This window comes from Prionailurus bengalensis, chromosome B3, assembly GCF_016509475.1.
Source record: "Prionailurus bengalensis isolate Pbe53 chromosome B3, Fcat_Pben_1.1_paternal_pri, whole genome shotgun sequence".
In the NCBI taxonomy this organism is placed as follows: domain Eukaryota; kingdom Metazoa; phylum Chordata; class Mammalia; order Carnivora; family Felidae; genus Prionailurus; species Prionailurus bengalensis.
The window spans coordinates 86,899,814-86,920,745 of record NC_057355.1 but is presented as its reverse complement, the minus strand read 5'-3'; the positions used below and the strand labels follow the sequence as shown (position 1 = coordinate 86,920,745).

Genomic DNA, 20,932 nt, shown 5'->3' with positions numbered 1-20,932 from the left:
GGTATAATTTATATAAAGTAATTAAAATATGAATGAACTAGGTAAGTCTTATATTTCCACAATCGCAAGTAAAACAGGTTTCATAATTATTTTTTGTTTGTTAAATATGAACACATACCGACTGTCCGTGAATTCAGCAATTTCATCAATCACGTATGGATGCTAACTTTTCCAATAAGAAATATAAAGAGAAAAAACCAGATTTTCTTTATATGTGCCTTTTATTTTATTTAGGAGCGTTTTTAGATTTGAAAAACAAAACAGAAGAATCACCAGTCAGACACTAAGTGGAAATCACTGAAACACAATGTTAGTTCTAATGGATGGATGATTGTGTTTGGTCTTTTGAAACTTTGAAGTATAGGTAAGTCTTGATCACACAAATTAATAAATCCTAAAGCTGGAGTTAACAATAACCATTACACCCAAATTCTGCAGCTTAGCCCAGCCAATTTTTCAAAAGGTCAGGTTGTGAACTGGAGAAGATCAGGGAGGTCCACCGCATAGCTTTGTTGCCAGGCATCTCTCGTCTGGATTGTTGCAGGCATTTATTAGTATTCGTCAGCAGACTCAACAGAGCAAACAAGAAATTCAAGCACGAATAATAAAATGAAATGCTGCTATATAACCCTTTGTCATTCAGCAAATATGGGACTTTTTAGCTACATTGTTCCTAAACCTGGGTTACTACTTTAATTTTTCTCCACAGTGCTGACTGAATGAGTATGCATGTGTGTTAAATGCAGAGCTCCCCTAACAACTGCAGGACTGCCATTTAATCTGTTGGTAGATGGACCATTTCCTGTGGGAACCCTAGCTATGATTTCCAGATCCACCAAATAAATCTCAGATTAAGATTCCAAATGAAACCTGCCTTTGGCAGATAAAAAATGTCAAGATGGATATAAACAGTAAAATTATAAATTATCTAGGTGTTGCATGACAAACCAATGTTCAATTTTTTTTGTTGACATGTGCCCAGATATCAAAACTATATGAGACATTCATCAAATGTCACACTTTCATAATATTGGAGGCATCATTAAAACTGTTTGACTAAGGACCTCAAAGTGTTTAAGCAGTAGCTCAAAAGTATATTTGTGCAAAGTAGAAGAATAAATTTACATATCAGCAGCAGCTCATAAGGGATGGGTAAATATTCTGTTTATCTCTCATTGTAATTCAGGTTACTTTAAATACAAGGTTTTAGGAAATCATTATACTCTATATGGTATCATTACATAACTTCCTATGCAAATGATGTATGTTTTATTCAAATTTACCATTTGTTTCTCCAGGAAAAAAAAACAAAAGCATAAAAGGAAAAGGTAGGAACTCCCCATTTCATTAATCAACCATGACTACTATACTAGTGCCTTGTTAGTTATATGTAGTATCGTCAGCCCGTCAGCCCGTATTTGAGTTAACATTTGTAACTTTTTAAAAAAGTATTAAATACCTGAGACCAAAAAAAAAAAAAAAAAAAAGCCTGAGAAAAGTAAATTTGTTTTTCTTTTTTATAATGTGTTCATTTCAAAGGACTCTGGGGAGGGGAAGAGACTTTAAAAAAAAAAAAAAAAGGTAATAAAAGACCAATACAGAACATCTTAGAGAGCAAACAGGCTGTTAAAAAATGCAGAGGAAGTCTCTACTGCATTCTCAGGAGATCAAGTATTGTCTTTTTAAGGAAAATTTTTGTTTTGTCTTTGGTCTTCTTACCTGGAAATGCAGACTTGTCCTGGCCCTAATCTCTATACTAGTTGACTATAATACTGGACACTGAAGATTTCTAAAAGGAAACAATCAGATTTGCCAAACTGAAATCGTTACTTTTTAACTATAAACTCTTAAAAGCAAGTGTGTAAATAGGAATTCATTCCAATTATAAATTCTGTACAATTAATCTGTGGAAAGAATCCAGAATATTCTATACTCCAATTTCCAAATGCCTGAAGCCTTAAAGATTATGTATTTATCTGTCTTTCCTATCATATTTCTTCTAATACATGCTGTTGCTTCAAGGAAACTAATAAAACCTACCTATCCTGATCTGATCAATACTAATCTGAAAATTTTGAAAACAGAGGGGGAAATTTTTTAAATATTGACTAAAGAAATAAAGAAGAGTATATTGTGCTTAGTTTTTTTCTTTCTTTTTTAAGTTACTTTTTGTTTTTTTATACCTGTAGTAAGAATTACTATCAAACTCCACTCACTGGGCCAGAGACCCTTGTGGTGTTAGACTTGCCCCTCACATAGCACCCTACCTACACTTTTGAGTTCACTGATTAGCCAGCAGCCTCAACTTCAATATCTAACAATGTGCATGTGCTTAGTTTTTATTATATTTCTATACTAAATGCTTAAAATCAATAAGCATTACTATGTTTTGGAATACATCAAATTACCTTAGGTACAGCCAGTGAAACTATTTTAAAAAGGAAAATTTAATTTTAATTTAAAAAATGTAATTAGCAAAAACTAATATATTCAGTATCTGCTCAACAAGTATAATTTTGCCAACATGAACTAATCACTTTTAACTCTTTACTCACTAGTAGCATCCTGATTTTGAAGTACTAAAAAGTGCCATATGTGAAGACTAGACTCACTCCAAAATTAAAAATGAAAGTCAAATAGGGTTTTTAAAAAATAATTACTTTTAATTTACATCTTATCAGCAGAATTTTACTATTTGGCAAGGAATTATTGAATTTATCCAAAAACTACAGATTACAGTATTTTAAATTCAGTCAATATTTTTAATTCAGTCATTTGGACTATGAAATTTCAAAATTTTGTAGCCTGAATTGTTCTGTTTGCTTCTTCATATTCTCTGAGAAAAAACAAAAACACAAAAGACAAAAACACAAAGAAAAACTGCATCTGAAACTACTCCCCTAAAGATAATTATGTCCTACACGTTAGGCTGTTCTTAGTAACACACACACACACACACACACACACACACACACACACACACACACACACAGTTGGGAGTATTCAGTTACCACCCCCCAATGTTTTATTTAATTATCAGATATATTGATAACCAAAATCAGTGAGTAAATGTGGTCACATCAGTGCTACTCTACAAACAGCCAGTCAACCTCGACCACTGTGTAAATCACCATAATTTGGGTCTATGTAACAACGAATATTGATTCCGATCTCCAAAATCAACAAAATGCCAATGCACACTCAGGACTGTACAGGAATCATACTAAAGGTGACAAATTAGCCACTATGGAGACCACAATTGTTATCTTAAATATGATAAGATGAAATCCTAATTTCTTTTAAATTTTTTTTTTTTTACATTTATTCATTTTTGAGAGACAGTGCGAGCTGGGGAGGGGCAAAGAGAGAGGGAGAAACAGAATCTGAAGCAGGCTCCAGGCTCTGAGCTGTCAGCACAGAGCCCAATGCAGGGCTCGAACCCACGAACTGTGAGATCGTGACCTAAGCTGAAGTCAAATGCTTAACCGACTGTCACCCAGGTGCCCCTGAAATCCTAATTTTTAAAAAACTTGAAGATTCAATGATATCGTATCGAGATTTTTGTTGTAAATATGTGTTCCAGAAAGTGCTCTAGCATGAAAGGGCCATAACCAGAAATCAATGAGGAATTTTATCAAAGACCTCAGAATCTTAAGGATAGAGAATTTAAAACAAAGCAAAAAACTTTTGAAAACTTCAGGTATTTTTTTTTCTATTTCAAAAAACCATATTCATATTTTCATGGCCCCAAGTAAATATGATAGAGCTTGCATATAAAAAGAGGTATATTTCCTTAAGTCAAAGAAACAGTCACAAGTTGTTCAAAGAGAGGATCATACCAATAGTACAGAAATGGGGAGAAGTAAACGTATTAAAAAAAGAAATTTACCATTTGTTGTGCTTATTCTTCATAGTAATTATCATTTTATAAAATAAAGGACCAAAGGTATAGTGAGAATTCCACATGAAGAATATAGCCTGAACCGATTTAAAACACTTGAATGAATGAATGAATGAATGAATGAATGAATAAATAAATAAATAAATAAATAAGGCAAGACTCCTTGCAAACTTTTGCCCTTATTCAGAATTTATGGGTGGGTTCGACAATTGTAGCAAATGTTCCACTATAGTAGGGGATGTTGACAGTGGGAAAGGTTGTGTGTTTGTGGGGGCAGGGGGTTGAGTAGGGGGGTATCATGAGAACTCTGCACTTTCTTCTGTTTTGTTATGAATGTAAAATTTCTCTACAAAATAAAGTCTATTTAAATATTGCCAAAAAATAAAGTAAAAAAATACAATTTATGGCATAAGTTGACACATGCGAATTATTCATATTAGAAACAATGAATCTCAAAGTACAGTTCATAAACTTTATAACCAGTTAGAAAACTTAAGTTGCCCTTATAAACATATTTTTTGCGTTCCATTTTTCAACTGAGGCCAATAATAGTTAACAGAATCATTCATATCAAACTTAAAAAATAAAGACACAGAGTCCCATTTAGTTTAATAGTTATTTAATATAAAAGAAATTTATGTTTTTATGAAAGAATATAACCTCAATCATTCTTTTAAGAGTTTTTAGTATTTCCTCTGTAAATGAATCAATCCTTGTTGACCAGCTGCCAGTAGTCCTAAAACCACTCTCTCAAATATTCTAGAGGGTCCTGTGTGAGAAGCAACCAGCACTCTACTAAGTTAAGTTATGTCCTATAGAGATGAACAGTAAACTTAATCAGACCTAAGACCCCTATTTATGGCATATGAAAAAATAAAAAATGCATTTTTAAATTCACACTTGCCAAAAGGAAAAGAAAAATTCATTGTGTGGTACCACTAGTCTGAATTTTATTGCAATTGGGATTTCAATACAGATAAAATTATATTTTATCTTAAATGAATATTATTGACTTTATATTGTATCCTAACAAATATAAGCATACTAAATACAAGCTGTACTACTTGGAAAAAATCAAGTTTCTAATGGTATTGTGAACAGTATATTTGAAGACAGTATTTTTATAAAACTAATAACCATTTCAAATACTATTATGTATGTTTCTTAATAGTTTTAACACTTTTTTATAGACCTGCCTTTCACAGCTGGGTAGAATAACAATGACAACGCCACCATTTATTTAGGCCCTGTAAAATATGTTAACTATTTTTTTTTTTAAGTATCTGTAAAAACCACACTAGTGAAAATAATTGCCCTGGTATGGGAAATACATATTACATAAACTCATTTCTTTTTCAGGTGTTGTAGTAGGGCTTTTACATACACAATCTCTAATCTCCAAAACAGTCCTAAGGGAATTATCTCGCTATTCCATATACAAGAAAACTCAGGCTTAAAATTATGAAATTTGTCCCCAAGTCCAGGTAGGTAGTAAGTGGAAGATTAAAAATGTGAAACCCAGGTCTATCTAACCCCCCAAAGTGTGTTCTTTGTACTTCAACATTTTATTGAAATGATTAAATGCAATGGTTCTCCAGTAAAATTTACCTTCCACTATGAAATAAACAAAACCAAATTACAACGCATTTTAGGGAAAATATAACATTACTTAATAGAAGTCAATTATTAATTAAAGTTCAAGTCCTGTAATTTAACAGGGAATGATTAATTAACTAGATTTCAAAACACTGAATTTCAAGAAGGGTCTAATAATGCCTAGGGGATCTTTTTTTTTTTTTTTACTACCAGCTATGTTGCTGGTAGAAATGGATGTCCATTATATGCAACTTAACATTTCCTTCTGTGCTGCTTTCAAAAGAAAGTTTATGAAAATGATACAAGATTCTACAATCATATTTTAGTCATAATGATCAGACATTTAAAAGCATGCTAGACCTTTTTCTATAGTGTTTCTATCGATGTCTCCCCTTATAAAATGCTTGCAAATCACGTAATAGTTTTAGATGTAATTTAATTACAGAACAACAGATGGACAAAAGGTGAAAAGAATACATGCTTTGTGAAATGACAAAGATAGATGAAGCAATAATAAAAGAGACTGATGGTGGCACACAGGTCCCAAATACCAACTAGATATACACAGTATTCTGACTCTATAAGAAACTAACAAATCATAGACAAGTTACCTTTTCCTAGGTTTTAGTTATTTATTTTTGCTTAGCAGAAAAACCAGCAGAATTATGGTTATAAAAGATAATTGCTAGTCTACTTCTAAAACAAAGAGGACAGTTGCTTTCACTTAAATTCACAAGATAAGGTTTTTAAAAATATTTACTAATTTCCCATAAACTGCAATATCAAGGGACCCAAAGCAGTTCTAGCAGTGGTTTTTCATCTCAAGTTTTAAATGCATACAATGATTTAGAATCAGGTTCACTTTGTAAGCTTAGAATAGTTTAAAAACACATAAGTCTTATTTAAATTGAGATAATATGTAAGTGAAAATAACTACTCTGTATAAAATACATATTAAATATAATTCCCTAAAATAGTAAACCTAAAAATCATATTGAAGAAACTCATATAATTGAATGGTTTTTGTCTGAAGCTTCTTCAAACTGCATGATTCTTACCATTTCTAACCTTCAATTGGTAAGAAATATTTAAAATATAGACTTAATATTTAATTTGGGTAAGCACAGTAACCTTTTTTAACCTTTCTTAGGGAACACTGACCCCTAAAGGTTCTAAATTTGAATAAGTTTCACAATATTCTGAATTTAAATGGCATTCAGACGTCATTTTTACTTACATTATTGTAGGTATGTATGTTTATGGCAGATATGTTTGTTCATAAATATGTAAACTATTTTCAGTGGACTATTGTGCACTATAAATAAACTAAACCATGTTTCAGCGAACTTAATAAAAGGCACCAAATTTAATAAGAAATATCCAGAAATGTATCAAACTATTCCAAAAAATTACTCACCAGAGACTTCTAACCCTCATGTCTTTTTTCTTACATAGATAAGTAAATAGTTAGTAAATGCTAAAAAGGGCTAAGCAACCAATCACATAGCAACTCATTCGGGGGGGGGGGGGGGGGGCTGACCGTACATACATCCTTTGATTATAACACTTCATTTTTTTTTTCTGAAAAAGCAGAAAAAAGAAAAGTCCTAAAAAACAAAATTTCACAAAAGGGCAAGACATCATTTACTTCTTAAGAAGCCAGAAGATGTTATAAATGCTCACCTGGCAACACTTTCATTCACTCACACTTAAAATTTCATTCATTTAGAGTTGTGTTTGTAACTACTCAAACCTGGAAACATTTTGTAGATACCTTCACTCATCCTACCTACCCCCTATAGCTTTACATTTTCTAAACTGTCAATAATAACAAAACCAAAAAAAGTAAGTTGTTACATCTGTTAAATTTATATACCTCATCAACTCTAACTTCAAATATTTCAGCAATGTTTCTACGATAAATCTAGGAAAAGGCTTAGCCACTTCAGCACTCCTTATAATAAAATTTGTAAGGTGACACAAAGGCATGTGTATGTAATACAAGTTTTTATGTAGTTCAATTTCTTAAAAAAATAAGTAAAATAATGTATAAAATAACTAATTACCCACCCAGACTATGAATACTACTGTTAAGACAGAGCTTTGAAGCAATTAGTGCTTTATGATAAATCCTGTGAACCCTGATATCAAGGCAATGACCATGTGAGATTTTACTGTTTAAACATATCACTTATCACAAAAATCAAAAGATATTACATTTACCTATTTAACTTTATTTCTTAATAATGTTTCATTAACAGGCCCTTTATATAAAGGAATGTCTTTCCTATTTCTGATGTAAAAAAAAAAAAAAAAGCCCGTAAAAATGCAAATTTTCTTAATGATGTTTCAGTCACGTCTATTGTAGTCCGTGCCTTCTGCAAACTCTTTATGCATCTATGTCTTTAGTCCTAAAACCTTCCTTTCTTTAAGTGTCCTAGAGCTTCAGCAGCTCCCTTCCTGAACTTCTTTCCTGGTTATTCTACACTTATGAGAAGTATTTCCTCCACAGCCTCTAGATCTTTAGATATATTAAAAATAATTCCTTTGGCTCCTTAGAGATCCTTTCGTCTATAATTTGAACAACATGACTTCCACAGCAATGTGACCTCTGAATAGGGAACATAAGTAACAGGGGCATCATTATTTACTTCCTCTTTTCTTATTATTGCACATAAATTGAGTAAAACTGCTTTGAGCTCTTGAAAAGAATGTTTCTTGTTTATCATAAATGAATAAAAACAGCTACAACAAATTAGTTCCCAGCTTCACACCAGTACAATCTTATCACAAACTTGAATATAAAGAGAATGGACCAAAATGAAGTGTCACAAAACCCATTCACTAAAACTATAAACTTTCCCCAAAATGGCCTTTATCCTTTTGAAAAAGGTGATAGTATGGTCAATATATGGTAAAAGAAGAACCCGGTTGAGGTAGAGGGCACCAAAAAAGGGAGAGAAGTGTGCAATATTTTGGGAATAATCTCATTTTTTTTTAACTGCACAATTTAGAGGAAATAAAAAATGATGTACATACAGACTTAAGCCTTCAACAATATGCAACACTATATTCAGAATGATTCATTTCTCAGGGATTTCAGATTTGCAACATTTTACTGTGAGATACTTCAATTAAAAACCTAATATTTTCCAAACTTCTCTCTTTATGGCTGTCTGTATTTTGCTCTATAGACAGATGTCCCCTGCCTACCTGTCCACCTACCTACCTACATGTCTGCCTGCCTATCTATCGTCTCTCTGTGTTTTTCAGGCTATCTCTCAGTCTGTGTGACTTTTTAACTGTGTTTCTGTCTCTGACTGTTCTCTTCCTCTGCCTGTGGATCTTTCTCTCCCTGTCTCAGATTCTGTTTTCATGTCTCTCTCTGTCTCTGCCTGGGAATGTCTTTCTCTGTATCCATCTGCACATCTATACATGTCTCTGTTGCTTTATCTCTGGCACTCTCTGACCCCATCTCTCTGCAGGTGTCTCTTTCTGAGTGCATCTTTTGGTGTGGACCTGTCTCCTTTACCTGTATGTGCCTTGGTCTGTTTCTCTATGTGCATGTGTCTCTCTCCACATATATGTCTCTCTCTCTATGTATATATTTTCTATCTCTCTTTCACTGTGTGTCTCTTTTTGTGTGTGTCTGTGTATGTCTATGCCTCTATCTCCTTCAGTGTGTCTCTTTTTACCCTGTCTCTCTCACTGTATGTCTCTGTCTCTTTCTCACTGCTGGTCTCTGGTATCTTCCTCTGTGCATCTATGTGTGTAGGTCTCTTTTTGTGTGTATCCTACACACGCGTGTCTTTCTCTGTGTATGTGCTTCCAACATGCGTGTCTGTGCCTCCCTCTCTGAGTTCAGTATCTCCCTCCCTGTGTCTGTGTCTCTCTTTGTTTGTGTTTCTTTCTCTGAGTGTGGCTCTCAGTATGCATCTCTCCCGGTCATTCTCTCAATCTCCTCTCTTGATCACTTTGTGCATGTTTCTTCCTCTCTCCCTGCTGTTTTCTTCTTTCTCTCTCAGTATCTCTTCCTCCATGTGTTTCTCTTTTTCTGTGTGTCTTTCTTTGTGTCTCTTTTGCAGTATGTGGGTCTCATTGTGAGTGCCTCCTTCTCTGTATGTGTGAGCGTGCATGTGTGCTTGTCTGCCTCCGTCTAATATACTGGTTAGAACAAACACACTTCATTCAGTGCCTTGAACTAGCACAACACCTGGGGTTTGGTATTAATACCTTAAAAGTCCTTACCTTTTGACCAGTCCTCCATTTGTACTTCTATTCTTGTTTGCTCTGGCAATGTCTCTGGTTTTTGCTCCAAGATTTGAAGCTAAAATAAAGCCAACTCTAGATAAATAAACTTAAAACAATATATCGGAACACACCTAAACCTTACCTTTGTTTAACAGAGAATTTACAGGATAAATGGTTTTCTAAAACATTTATAATGGGACTATTAAGTGTATATTTCAACAGGTGAAATTAAATCTTTTTTTCTAAGAAAAAGGTCCTTTCTTTCACACTTACATTTTAGTAAATACAGTTCAGGTTAAGCTTCTAGACATTCTTGCTCCTTTGGTTAGAAAATCATTTAATTTATTTAACTTAAGACTTTTCTAATTCCATCAATTTAAGAAAAATAAAATTTTTACTCTATTTGTCATAAACTTTACACCAAAAATTTCAAATGTATTGGTTTAAATTTACAATGTGTATTTTCATATAAAACATTTTATACTTGTAAAAGTAATTTAAGAATACTATTCAATTTTTTTTAAAACATAGACTATCATTAACTTGAACAATTGATATTTGTGTCTTGCATTTGTTTTTACAGTAAACATGACAAAAGCTACGCATGTTTTTTTTGTTTTTTGGCATGCTTTTAAGGAGAATAAAATTAGATTTACCTCACAGCTAGAATTCTGCGTTCTTTAAAAAGTCCTCAAATAAAGCTGTCGTAAGCTTCTCCTTTTCCAATTTTCTCTAAATATGTTGATCTGGAGTTGGCAATCTTTTTCTAAGTTCCTCATTTACTTTTGGATTAGCTGAAAATATAGGAAGTTATTAATATCAAAGAAATATGTCCCAGTCAATGAAGCCATTTCCCTACATATTGCCCAAAAAGGTTAATAATAATTGCAGTCTTTTAATAAGAGATTCATATAGCAAGACATGTAGAAAATACAGTCTTTAATAACCTCTGGAGTATTTTAAAACATGTCTTACAGGCCTTAATGTGCTTAGTAATATACTATTTAAAACCATAATTTTATCCCTCTGCAATATACAGTCACTCTTCCTCATCATTTACCCAGCTAATGAATGCCAGCAATTAGTAAAATGTAATCCCATTGCACAATCATTTTAATGCTTTTAGCACTCAGAAAAGTAAACACCAAATTAATACTGCTCAAGCCATATCAGATCCTAGTTGGAAGCAAGCAATTATAGTTCAGCTCCTCAGGTGTAATTAAATGATTGAAATGATTTAGTTCCATAAATGCAAGTTAATTCATAAGCAAGCAACAAATATACTGGGAGTAATTACAAGAAACATTGACAGTCTAAGCAGGGCTAATTCTTTTATGAGCCTGATATAGTAAAATGCTGCCCTCTCCTGGGCATGTAAGTGAATATCTCACAGCCAAAAACAAAACAAAACAAAAAAAAAACCCACCTACCCAAAACCTAACTTTTAAAAACCTACTAGAAAAAATAGTAATATCCAATATATCAATTTGATTTCATTCCTTATACAAAAAAATTAACTTATATCTTATACTGTGATCATTTCTACACACTCTGGTTATTAATGCTTTTCTAATCAAGCTCTGAGTCCCAAAACATACTAGGCAATTTCTATACATCTAATGAAACAAAATCATTCACATATAACACTGACAGACTACAAGTGAAACTTCTAGTACCTGTCTGGACTTCCAGGCCACTGCCTATATTCTCTCATCATTAAACCCTAAGTGAATTGTTACAGATAGTAACTAAATCATGCTTTTTTATGTACTTTTTTATGTACTAGAATTTGCATGAAAAATAATCTCTGAAAAAATATAAAACAAAATATTGTATTATTATAACTGTACGTGATGGTCTACAGCTGTTTTTAATGAACTTCGATAATAAAAATAAAATGGTGTAATATCATTATAAACACATTTGAAAACATAAAAAGTAACAAGTGATACACAAAGTAAAATGCATTCTGATTTTACTTAATACCATTCCCAACTTTTTACTTCCTTAGGCTAAAATTCAGAACAAATTGACTTGTATACTACTCAGATGGTTCTTAACTAAACTTCTCACACTATAAGAAGCTTATTTGTTATACATTTAAGTTATACTATAATCACTAAATCTGTGTTAACACATATGTATTTGAATCACTAAGCCCCATGAGAATCATCCCTTTAACTATAATATTAAATTGAGATTCTCAAATATTCTCAAATATTACCAATAGCACAACAAATGCTTAATTCTCCAACAAGTGCAAGCAATACTCGCAGTGGATAATGTTTAACACTACCAATACTTTTGTGGAGGGAGGAAACATTATTGCTCTTCTGATATGCTTTCAAACGCATTAAAATAACCATATTCTAAGTCATATCCTAACCATAAAAATAGAATAAACCAAAATATTAAAAAGTCTTGCCACTAAGTTTAAAATGTACAGCACATTTGCTTTGCCCTTGATGTCACAGTCTTATTTTTCAATTCATATCTTGTACACTGTAAGTTAATTGCTTTTGGAAAGTACTTATTATTCATGTAAAAATTAATGTGCCAATGTGTTTAAATCCTCTTAAATGACCATTCATGCATCTCTCTTCTTTAAGTACCAATGAAATCTGTCAAAAGACATCAATGCAAAATGGTCTTAAAGAAAGTTCTAATAGAGATTTTTTTTTTCTGCTAACACAAGATTTTCATATTCACCAACTTTACTTAAATTCCATTAATTTTTTAAGCTACTTTTAATAAATTCACCAAGTAAAATTTTTAGGCCCCATAGTCTGTCATTTGTGTTCCAGCTGACATTATGAATATTAATAACAGTGTTATCCTGATTAAATAGGCTTCATATGAAATCCCTGTGAATCCTATAGCTCAGACATCTCATTTTTCCAACTCTTTATGAATTTGGATTCAGACATTAAACTGGAAAAATCTTAAAAAACAGATTTAATGGCACATTTGCATATTGTCAAGCAAAAATTAGATGTTCTAATGATTCAAATAATTACAACTTACATATCTACATATTGTAAAAGGAAAAGATTTCTGTAAACATGCAACATATTTTATATTTCTATTAATTTTAGGACAAAGGAGAAGACTAATAAAATACCAACTCCTTTCCTTACACTCACTTTAAGATTTGACATCAAGAACCTGTTTCAATCAAAAATTATATATTCATGTTAAAACTAGTTGGATGATTTACATAGACATCTTATCATGTCTAACTTATCATATCACAGACAAAATATAAGTTAATTGCTTTATCGTTAATAATGTTTACCAGGTTCAAGTAGCAAAATAAAAACAATTCCCAACTAACGTGTTTATGAGTTGTGCTGGAAAAATTACCCAGGTTAAAAAAGACAAAAAAAAACCAACAAAAAGTCTTTAATATAACAGACAGAACACACCACATTAGCATCTGTTAAATTAAGATCTTCTCTATCACAGATTCCCAACCTTATTCCTTCAAGTTTTTTTTACTCTCAAAGGAAGTGGTCTTATTATGTAAAAAAAAAATAAAAAATAAATAATAATTAAGGAAGCTGCATACCCCCTTTTCTCTCTAGGTAGATGGGAATCTGCATTCTTCTGCCAAAATTTCCTACCTTTACCCTATCAAAAAAACAAAGAATGAAAAAATTTAAATAAACATCTCTATCATCTGAAATGTGACTTGACTCTCCTTGTTTACTCAGCAGTACAACACCTCATGAACCAAAATTTGCTCTTTAACCAGTCTAAAATTTCTAATCTGCCTAAAAATTTATAAGTGACTCTGACATCTCTCCTTTAAAATTAAAACAATGCCTTTTAGGTAAAGAGGCATTTTATTTAAAAACGGGTTTCACCAATGTACCAATACATTGTACCAGGATTTTTAAAAATTTATTTTAAATAGGAGATGCCCTGAGGGTGTCTGGGTGGCTCAGCGGTTAAGCATCCAACTTCAGCTCAAGTCATGACCTCAGTTTGTGGGTTGGAGCTCTGCATCAGGCTCTGTGCTGACAGTTCAGAGCCTGAAGCATGCTTTGGATTCTGTGTCTCCCTCTCTCTCTGCCCCTCCCCAGATCATGCTCTGTGTCTCTGTCTCAAACAAAAATAAAACATAAAAAAAAAAAAAAGACCCATTCTCAGGGTGATTTGTTAAATTGGAGATACCCTTCTTATCTTCCTCTGCAAAAGCCATATTATAGCAACGGTTCTTGATGGACTTTAATGGCACTTTTTTCATAATACATCTTTAATTTAATCACAATTTTTGTAAATTGAATTCAATAGTGTCAAACCAGGAATCATTTGTAATACTGCCTCATTCATATCCAACCGTAACCAAAAAACTCCAAATTTTATATTTCTTAGCGGAGAAATGTTGCTAATTTCTGCATTGAAAAGATTTCATTAAAAGGCTAATGGAGAGCACTGTATTTCGAAGAGTCAAATATTTTATCACATAACTCAATATATACCATATATGCATATGTTCCACTGATGGATTTTCTTCTTATTAGACCAAAGTCTCTCAAACATTCACAGTTCCTGGCACATTCTTTTCCAAAAAGAATTCCTTTCACTCACTGTGCCTCATGTCACAGCCCACTCCCTACAAAGCTCTAGATAATCCAAGGTCTTCAGAGCCAGGAAAACCAAGAAGAGGTTTCAGGAGAAAGGATAAGGGATAAAAGAGGCCCCACTCCATAGCTATCAAAACTTACAATGCACATACTATTTCATCCCTCAGTTCTACTACCAGAAGTATTTAGAAAAATATGTAAAATATATTTTTATGTACAAAGACACTCACTGAAGCAGTATTTGCAAGAGAAAATATGCTCTAGTCATACTTGATTTCTTTCTGTTCCTTGAACTCACCAAGGTTATTTTTGACTCAGAGCTTTTATACTTGCTTGTCCTTCTGCCTAGAAGTCTTTTTTTCTAAAGCTCGAAACAATTTTCTTCATCATTCAGACTTTCTTTTCTTTCTTCTTTCTTTCTTTCTTTCTTTCTTTCTTTCTTTCTTTCTTTCTTTTCTTTTCTTTTCTTTTCTTTCTTTCTTTCCTTCTTCTGGCCATTCTACCTGAAGTAGGATAGTACCTATGCTTCTGCCTTCGTGGAATTTCTTAATTTGTTTAGGTTTTATTTCATTGTTTTTGATAGATCTCAGCCAACTTACAAGTCTATGTAAATTACATGCAAGCAGGGCTGTGGATCTTCTCCTTCATCTATATTCTTAGAAGGTATTTGGCATATAGTAACTACTCAGTATATATTTAATAGAAAGGAGGATGGATGGATAGATGGATCAATGACTAGCAGAAATACAGACTTAACATAAATGTTCATCAACAGAAAACTGAGAATATAAAGTGTAAATCATAAAGCAAATCTGTATGGTTTATACTATAAATGCATACATGTACTGTGTGTGGAAGATTCTTTCAATAAGCATTTGTTAAGCACTTATATATTATATGTCAGACACTGTTCTAGGAGATAGATAGGCAGTGGTGAATAAGATAAATAAATTTCCTACTCAGAATATGTCTTTGGCCAAAACAATGCAAGTACAAAACATAAAAGTAAAAACAGAAAGAAATGTAAAACTATACTTACATATGCATACATGCTTGAATAGGCAAAGCAAAGAATACTCAGGAAACTATTACCAGTGGTTACTGTGAAAAAAGGACCTAAGAGTTGAGGTGGGGATATGGAGGAATGAGAGAAAGAAGTATTTTTTTTAATATTTTTATTTTATTTTTGAGACAGAGAGAGACAGAGCATGAGTGGGGAAGGAGCAGAGAGAGAGACCCAGATCCAAAGCAGGTTCCAGGCTCCAAGCTGTCAGTACAGAGCCCGATGCAGGGCTCAAACCCACAAACCGTGAGATCATGACCTGAGCCGAAGTCGGATGCTTAGCTGACTGAGCCACTCAGGCGTGCTGAGAAAGAAGTATTTTTATTTCATTTTATATCTGCATAACTTGATGTTTTAACCATGAGCATGTACAATTTTTAACTTAATAAATATTTATTAATAATCTTGGAACTGAACAGGAAATTTTGAAGGAAACCATATTACACTTGAGAGATATAAAGCGAATAAAAGGGACATAATCTTTATGATTCCCTTGAAACTTTGAAAAAAAAATTATTGTTGCCTAATTACTCTTTTATAATTACACTTTATTATGGTTGTTTGCTTGCTTGCTTGGTTTAAGTACAGTGAAAATTTAAATTAATACATGGTAGGAATTTTTTGGAAAAGTTAAAAATAAATAAGTTTCCTAAGAATTATGCAAATATTTCTTAAAACAATCACATTTCTTTGTTCAGTTAGGGACTATTTATTTATAGAAGTCACAGTGTTCAGGATTTTGAAGTTTGTAATAAAAAATTTATTAAAGGGTTTATAATAAAAATAAGTTTTTCTATATTATGACTACCATATGTTTGTCACACATAGTTCTCATGTTATATATTTAGTAATCAAGAAATTACTAATCAAAAAGGTAAATTACTCATCACTGAAGGTCAAGGAAGGACACCAAATTAAGAGGAAATAAATATTTGGTGTTTAAAATAAACGGCTTTCATGTTTTCAAAACTTGAAGGGCAAAACAATATACCACTTGGAACACTGTGACTGTTTTTAGTGCCAGTTACAAATGACACTTTGAAAATGGAAATCACATTGCATAGCCTTCCGATTAATTTTTAAAAACCAAAACTTTAAAACTAGTATTATTTTCAGAGAGCTAATGAGATACAGGATTTTCTAAAATATCCTGAAACGTTTTGCCCTAGGCCAAACTAAACTAAATCACTTAATCTAGCACAGAACAGAATATAAAAACAAAGTCAGCTTATAGAATAGTTTCTCTAGGGAACAAACAGCCTGTTTTCATAAGATTCATGTGGGTGCCAAGTTCTGATGCAATTACCTACTCCTTTACACAAAGGCTTGCATTTCCACACAACCAATTGAAGTTCTTGGCATATCAAAGGTAAAAAAGTATTAGAGCAAGTTAAATCAATTTATAATGACAACTGGTATGAGCAGCCACTTGAAATCAAATGAAATAACAGCTATTAGAAACTGTCTTGCTAAAATAAAGTACAAATAACCACACAAGGTCTTAATTAATTATCAGGAATCATAATGCTAACAGATTTTTATCAAAAAGCTATTTAATAATTCTCTCTAGTTTATAGTTACTGAGACATTAACAAATAGAAGCTGAGAATCAACATATTCCAAAAACAAGTTATACTTTCCCTCCTGTTTTGAACACTTAATAGCAATGCATACATTGTATAATACAATGTTTATGCCATTTGCTAACATTAGAGTACCTAATCATTCTCAATGGGCAGTGCTGCCTGCAAACTATGCATTTCACTTTTTAAACTGTAATGTTAAAGACAACTTTTAGGTTGCAAAATATAATTACTAGAACAAAATCTTTAAACAGCAAAATAAATGTTAGGCTCTAATTTCTTGTTCAATATCTAGGAAATCACAGCTGTCAGTCTCCTTTAACTGAAGAACTACAAAAGCTCATGTAATTTCTTAAGTCATTCTTAATAAATATTTTCATTAACGAAAAGTATGTAATAAGAATATGGTCCTAAAAATAGATATTCCATAGTTAACAATAAAAATACAGTATGAAAAGAAAAATATAAGCCACCCTATATATAGTAATTTCCTTCCATAAACACTTTGATTCTTCTTGCATTTAAAATTACGATTTCAACCATAAATTATATGTAAATATTCCATTATCTCTTTTCTTCATCATACTATGTAGTTTCTTAGGATCAGTACATGTTCACTAAAAATTTTTCAGAAAATACATTTAAAAAACATTCTTAAATGGCAAATCAACTGAGTTAAAGATATTTATAAAAAATTAATAGTAATACAATTATACAGTGTTCTAAAGTATTAAATACATTAAACAATGTGTGCTTTTAATTTTTTAAAGACATTTTTCAAAAGACACTGATGATCTTCCATTTTAAAACATAAGACTTTACTTCTTTCAAGAAAATTGCAGCTCTGTGATGTAGCTGTGCTCAAAATGGCTGTATAAATAATTTGACATTTTACACTACTAACTGTGTAAGAAAACCTTTTATAAACTGTGAAGAAAAAGAGAAAACAAAAACTTCCATAAATATCTAAGGTATTACAAAACAGCAATCAAACATTATAAGCCTCCTGGTTGAGGGATGTAATACAAACTAATATGTATCATCCTGTGGAGGGAACAGGGATGGGTAGAGATTGGAGGGCTAGGGGAGCCGAATTCATAAAAGCTGGCAGAATAAGATGAAACAAGATTAACTAACATGAACCAAGAAGGACAATTGTTGAAGCTCTGTTATGTGTACATACAGGTTCATATTGTTTCGCTACTCTTGTACATTTAGGATTTTCCATAACAGATAGTTTAAAACACACAGTGTAAAATTAAAGGACATATACAGCATTATTTACTTGCTAGCAAAACCCATTAAATAATCGTTCACAGGACCAGCAATGAGTGTTCCATGTTCTATAAGAATGTTATTAAAACCCCATCAATCTCATGCCTGATATATATATATACACATATCATGCAACAAATACTGCATGCACATCTTTCACAGATACATAGGCACACACCTCACATGGATTTATACTGCATGTTATCTGAAGAAAAGCTTACAAATTTCATCTTAGCATATAGGAACTGAAAAGAAAATAATATCAGCTGATAATATATATTAAATGCTAAAATAGATAATATATTAAAATGCTTTGGAATTACTCCCTGACCTTAATCTAACAACTTCCTGAAGCTAAGACAATATGTTACCAATGACCTAGTGCATATGGGAAACAGGGTAGGTACACTCTGTCACCTTTAGCAAACATTTTCCTCACCAAGCTAATTACAGGCCATCTGCTACATCCTGAAGCAACATCCTAGTAAGTTACTGCTACTGACTTGCAATGTAAGTAACCAAGTTTATGATATGCTGTAGTCATAACTATATAAATTTGAAATATTCTCTAATTTTATTTACACAACATTTATTTCTATTCCTGAGGATTTTTCCCATTTGTAGAACAGTCATATTTCTTTGAAAAGGCATAGTGATCTTAAATGAGGATGACTTACATAGAAGAATCATAAGCAGAAATAGTGATCATGACTATAACACCATGTCTCAAAATTTCAACACTTGTCACCTTTTAATACATGTTAAGTCTATGGCTGAACCAACAAATTAGGTAAATTTTATACTTCATCACACTGTTTACAATAAAATTATTTTACTAAGTAATAACTTCTATCAGTGAAAGAAATAAGTATATCTGTAATCTAAGGTGAAATGACAGTCACAGGTCAGGTCCTACACCCAATTTAATTCTTTTTAATTTAATTTAATTTAATTTAATTTAATTTAATTTAATTTGAGAGAGAGAGAGAGAGAGAGAGAGAGAGAGAGAGAGAGACGAACCCCAAACAGGCTCCACACTCAACACAGAGCCTCATGCGGGGATTGATCCCACAGCCCTGGGATCATGACCTGAGCGGAAATCAAGAGTCAGATTCTAAATGACTGAGCCACCCAGGCTCCCCCAGTTTAATTCTTTTTTGATTCTTTATTTTGAGGAACTGCAAACTCAAATTCATTCTGATTGAAATAATTAAACATTTGCTGGAATACCTCCTGATAGCTACTATTCCAAACTTTAAAATACTGACTAAAATATTTTTTTTAACGTTTATTTATTTTTGGGACAGAGAGAGACAGAGCATGAACGGGGAGGGGCAGAGAGAGAGGGAGACACAGAATCAGAAACAGGCTCCAGGCTCCGAGCCATCAGCCCAGAGCCTGACGCCGGGCTCGAACTCACGGACCACGAGATCGTGACCTGGCTGAAGTCAGACGCTTAACCGACTGCGCCACCCAGGCACCCCTGACTAAAATATTTTTAAATAAATATTTTAAAACACAGATAAATCTCAAAAGAAAGGTAAACATTCACCTGTCAAAATCAAACCATAACAGAGTGGGACTTGAAGCCAAGCAGTCCATGAAAATGTTGAGAGCAAATTGAGTTAGAGGTTCAACTACACTGACTTTCACCATCCTTAAATAGCAATCAGATAATTTCCAACCACCTGTTCAATATCTTAGCCAGACACAAGGCACCTGCCAAATTAGGTGAAAAAGTTAACTACCCAAGATCAAAACCAAAAGCCTTTAACTGTGGCGGGACAAGGAATCCAAATCTGCACTTAAACCAAGCAACTAACATAAAACTGCTTTAACAACCTGATAACCTGTATTCCAGCCAGAAGTTTAAAAGGGAAAAAAAAGGTCATGTGCTAGATTCCTTTACAAGATAAAATCTTCTGAAAATAAGCTCACAGCCATTCAAAACTATAAAATATATGAAATAATCTGTTGTAAAAAAAGATACTATAGACATACAAAAAAGAGGTGGGGGTTCACACTTGAATTAGAGAAAACTAAGCAATCTGAAATCAATCATCAAAATAGGTATGATTTTTAAATTGCCAGATAAAGCAATGTAACTATTAAAGAAGATCAGGCAGTTACTAAATAAGCATGGATAGATACAAAAAATGGCCTAGCAGAAATCACAGAAATGAGAAATATGTTCACTGAACTTGAAATGACAGATGAAGTGAAAACTAGAAAACACTGGAAGTGAAAATTGATGATTTGGAGACAAGGGAGAAGAAATTCCCTGGAATGCAGCACAGAGTAACAGAGTTGGAAATATGAGAAAGAAGAATCAGGGAAGATAAAAGTTCTAACATATGTCCAATAAAGGTTAGAGAAGGGGCGAACAGAAAAAAGAAAGGAAAAGCAAAATAATTATACTCTGATTAGTACAGAGAATGTGTCCCTGGAAAAGAAAACTTGAATGAGATTTACACAGTGTCAACATTTCTTAATGCCTATAGAGATGCATTTCCAGCATCATATTTTGGCAATGATCCTTCATTTTCATCAAATTCCTGAAATTATGGCACACCTATACTGTTTTGTTAGGTACAAATCAGAGTGATGCATTTAATACCCTTCATAATATGAAGAGATGTTTAATAATGCTAAGCCTGCTGATCTTTTTCCTGTT

General features: G+C 32.6%; 1 protein-coding gene and 1 non-coding gene across 3 annotated transcripts in view; both read right to left on the bottom strand.

Annotated features, from left to right (window-relative positions):
* The window catches only part of MIPOL1 (mirror-image polydactyly 1), a 317,520-nt gene that overhangs the window by 256,714 nt on the left and 39,874 nt on the right, over positions 1 to 20,932 (bottom strand). For both annotated transcript variants that reach the window (XM_043556024.1, XM_043556023.1), the window contains exons 2-3: positions 10,405 to 10,542; positions 9,746 to 9,824 (exon numbers count right to left, since the gene is read on the bottom strand). In XM_043556024.1, the coding sequence (XP_043411959.1) occupies positions 9,746 to 9,764 (19 nt within the window). In that variant the 5' untranslated portion in view covers positions 9,765 to 9,824; positions 10,405 to 10,542. The remainder of the gene's footprint in view (positions 1 to 9,745; positions 9,825 to 10,404; positions 10,543 to 20,932) is intronic.
* On the bottom strand, positions 2,182 to 2,329 carry LOC122469739. The gene has a single exon (XR_006293623.1). It is a non-coding gene; the product is annotated as a small nucleolar RNA SNORA62/SNORA6 family (small nucleolar RNA).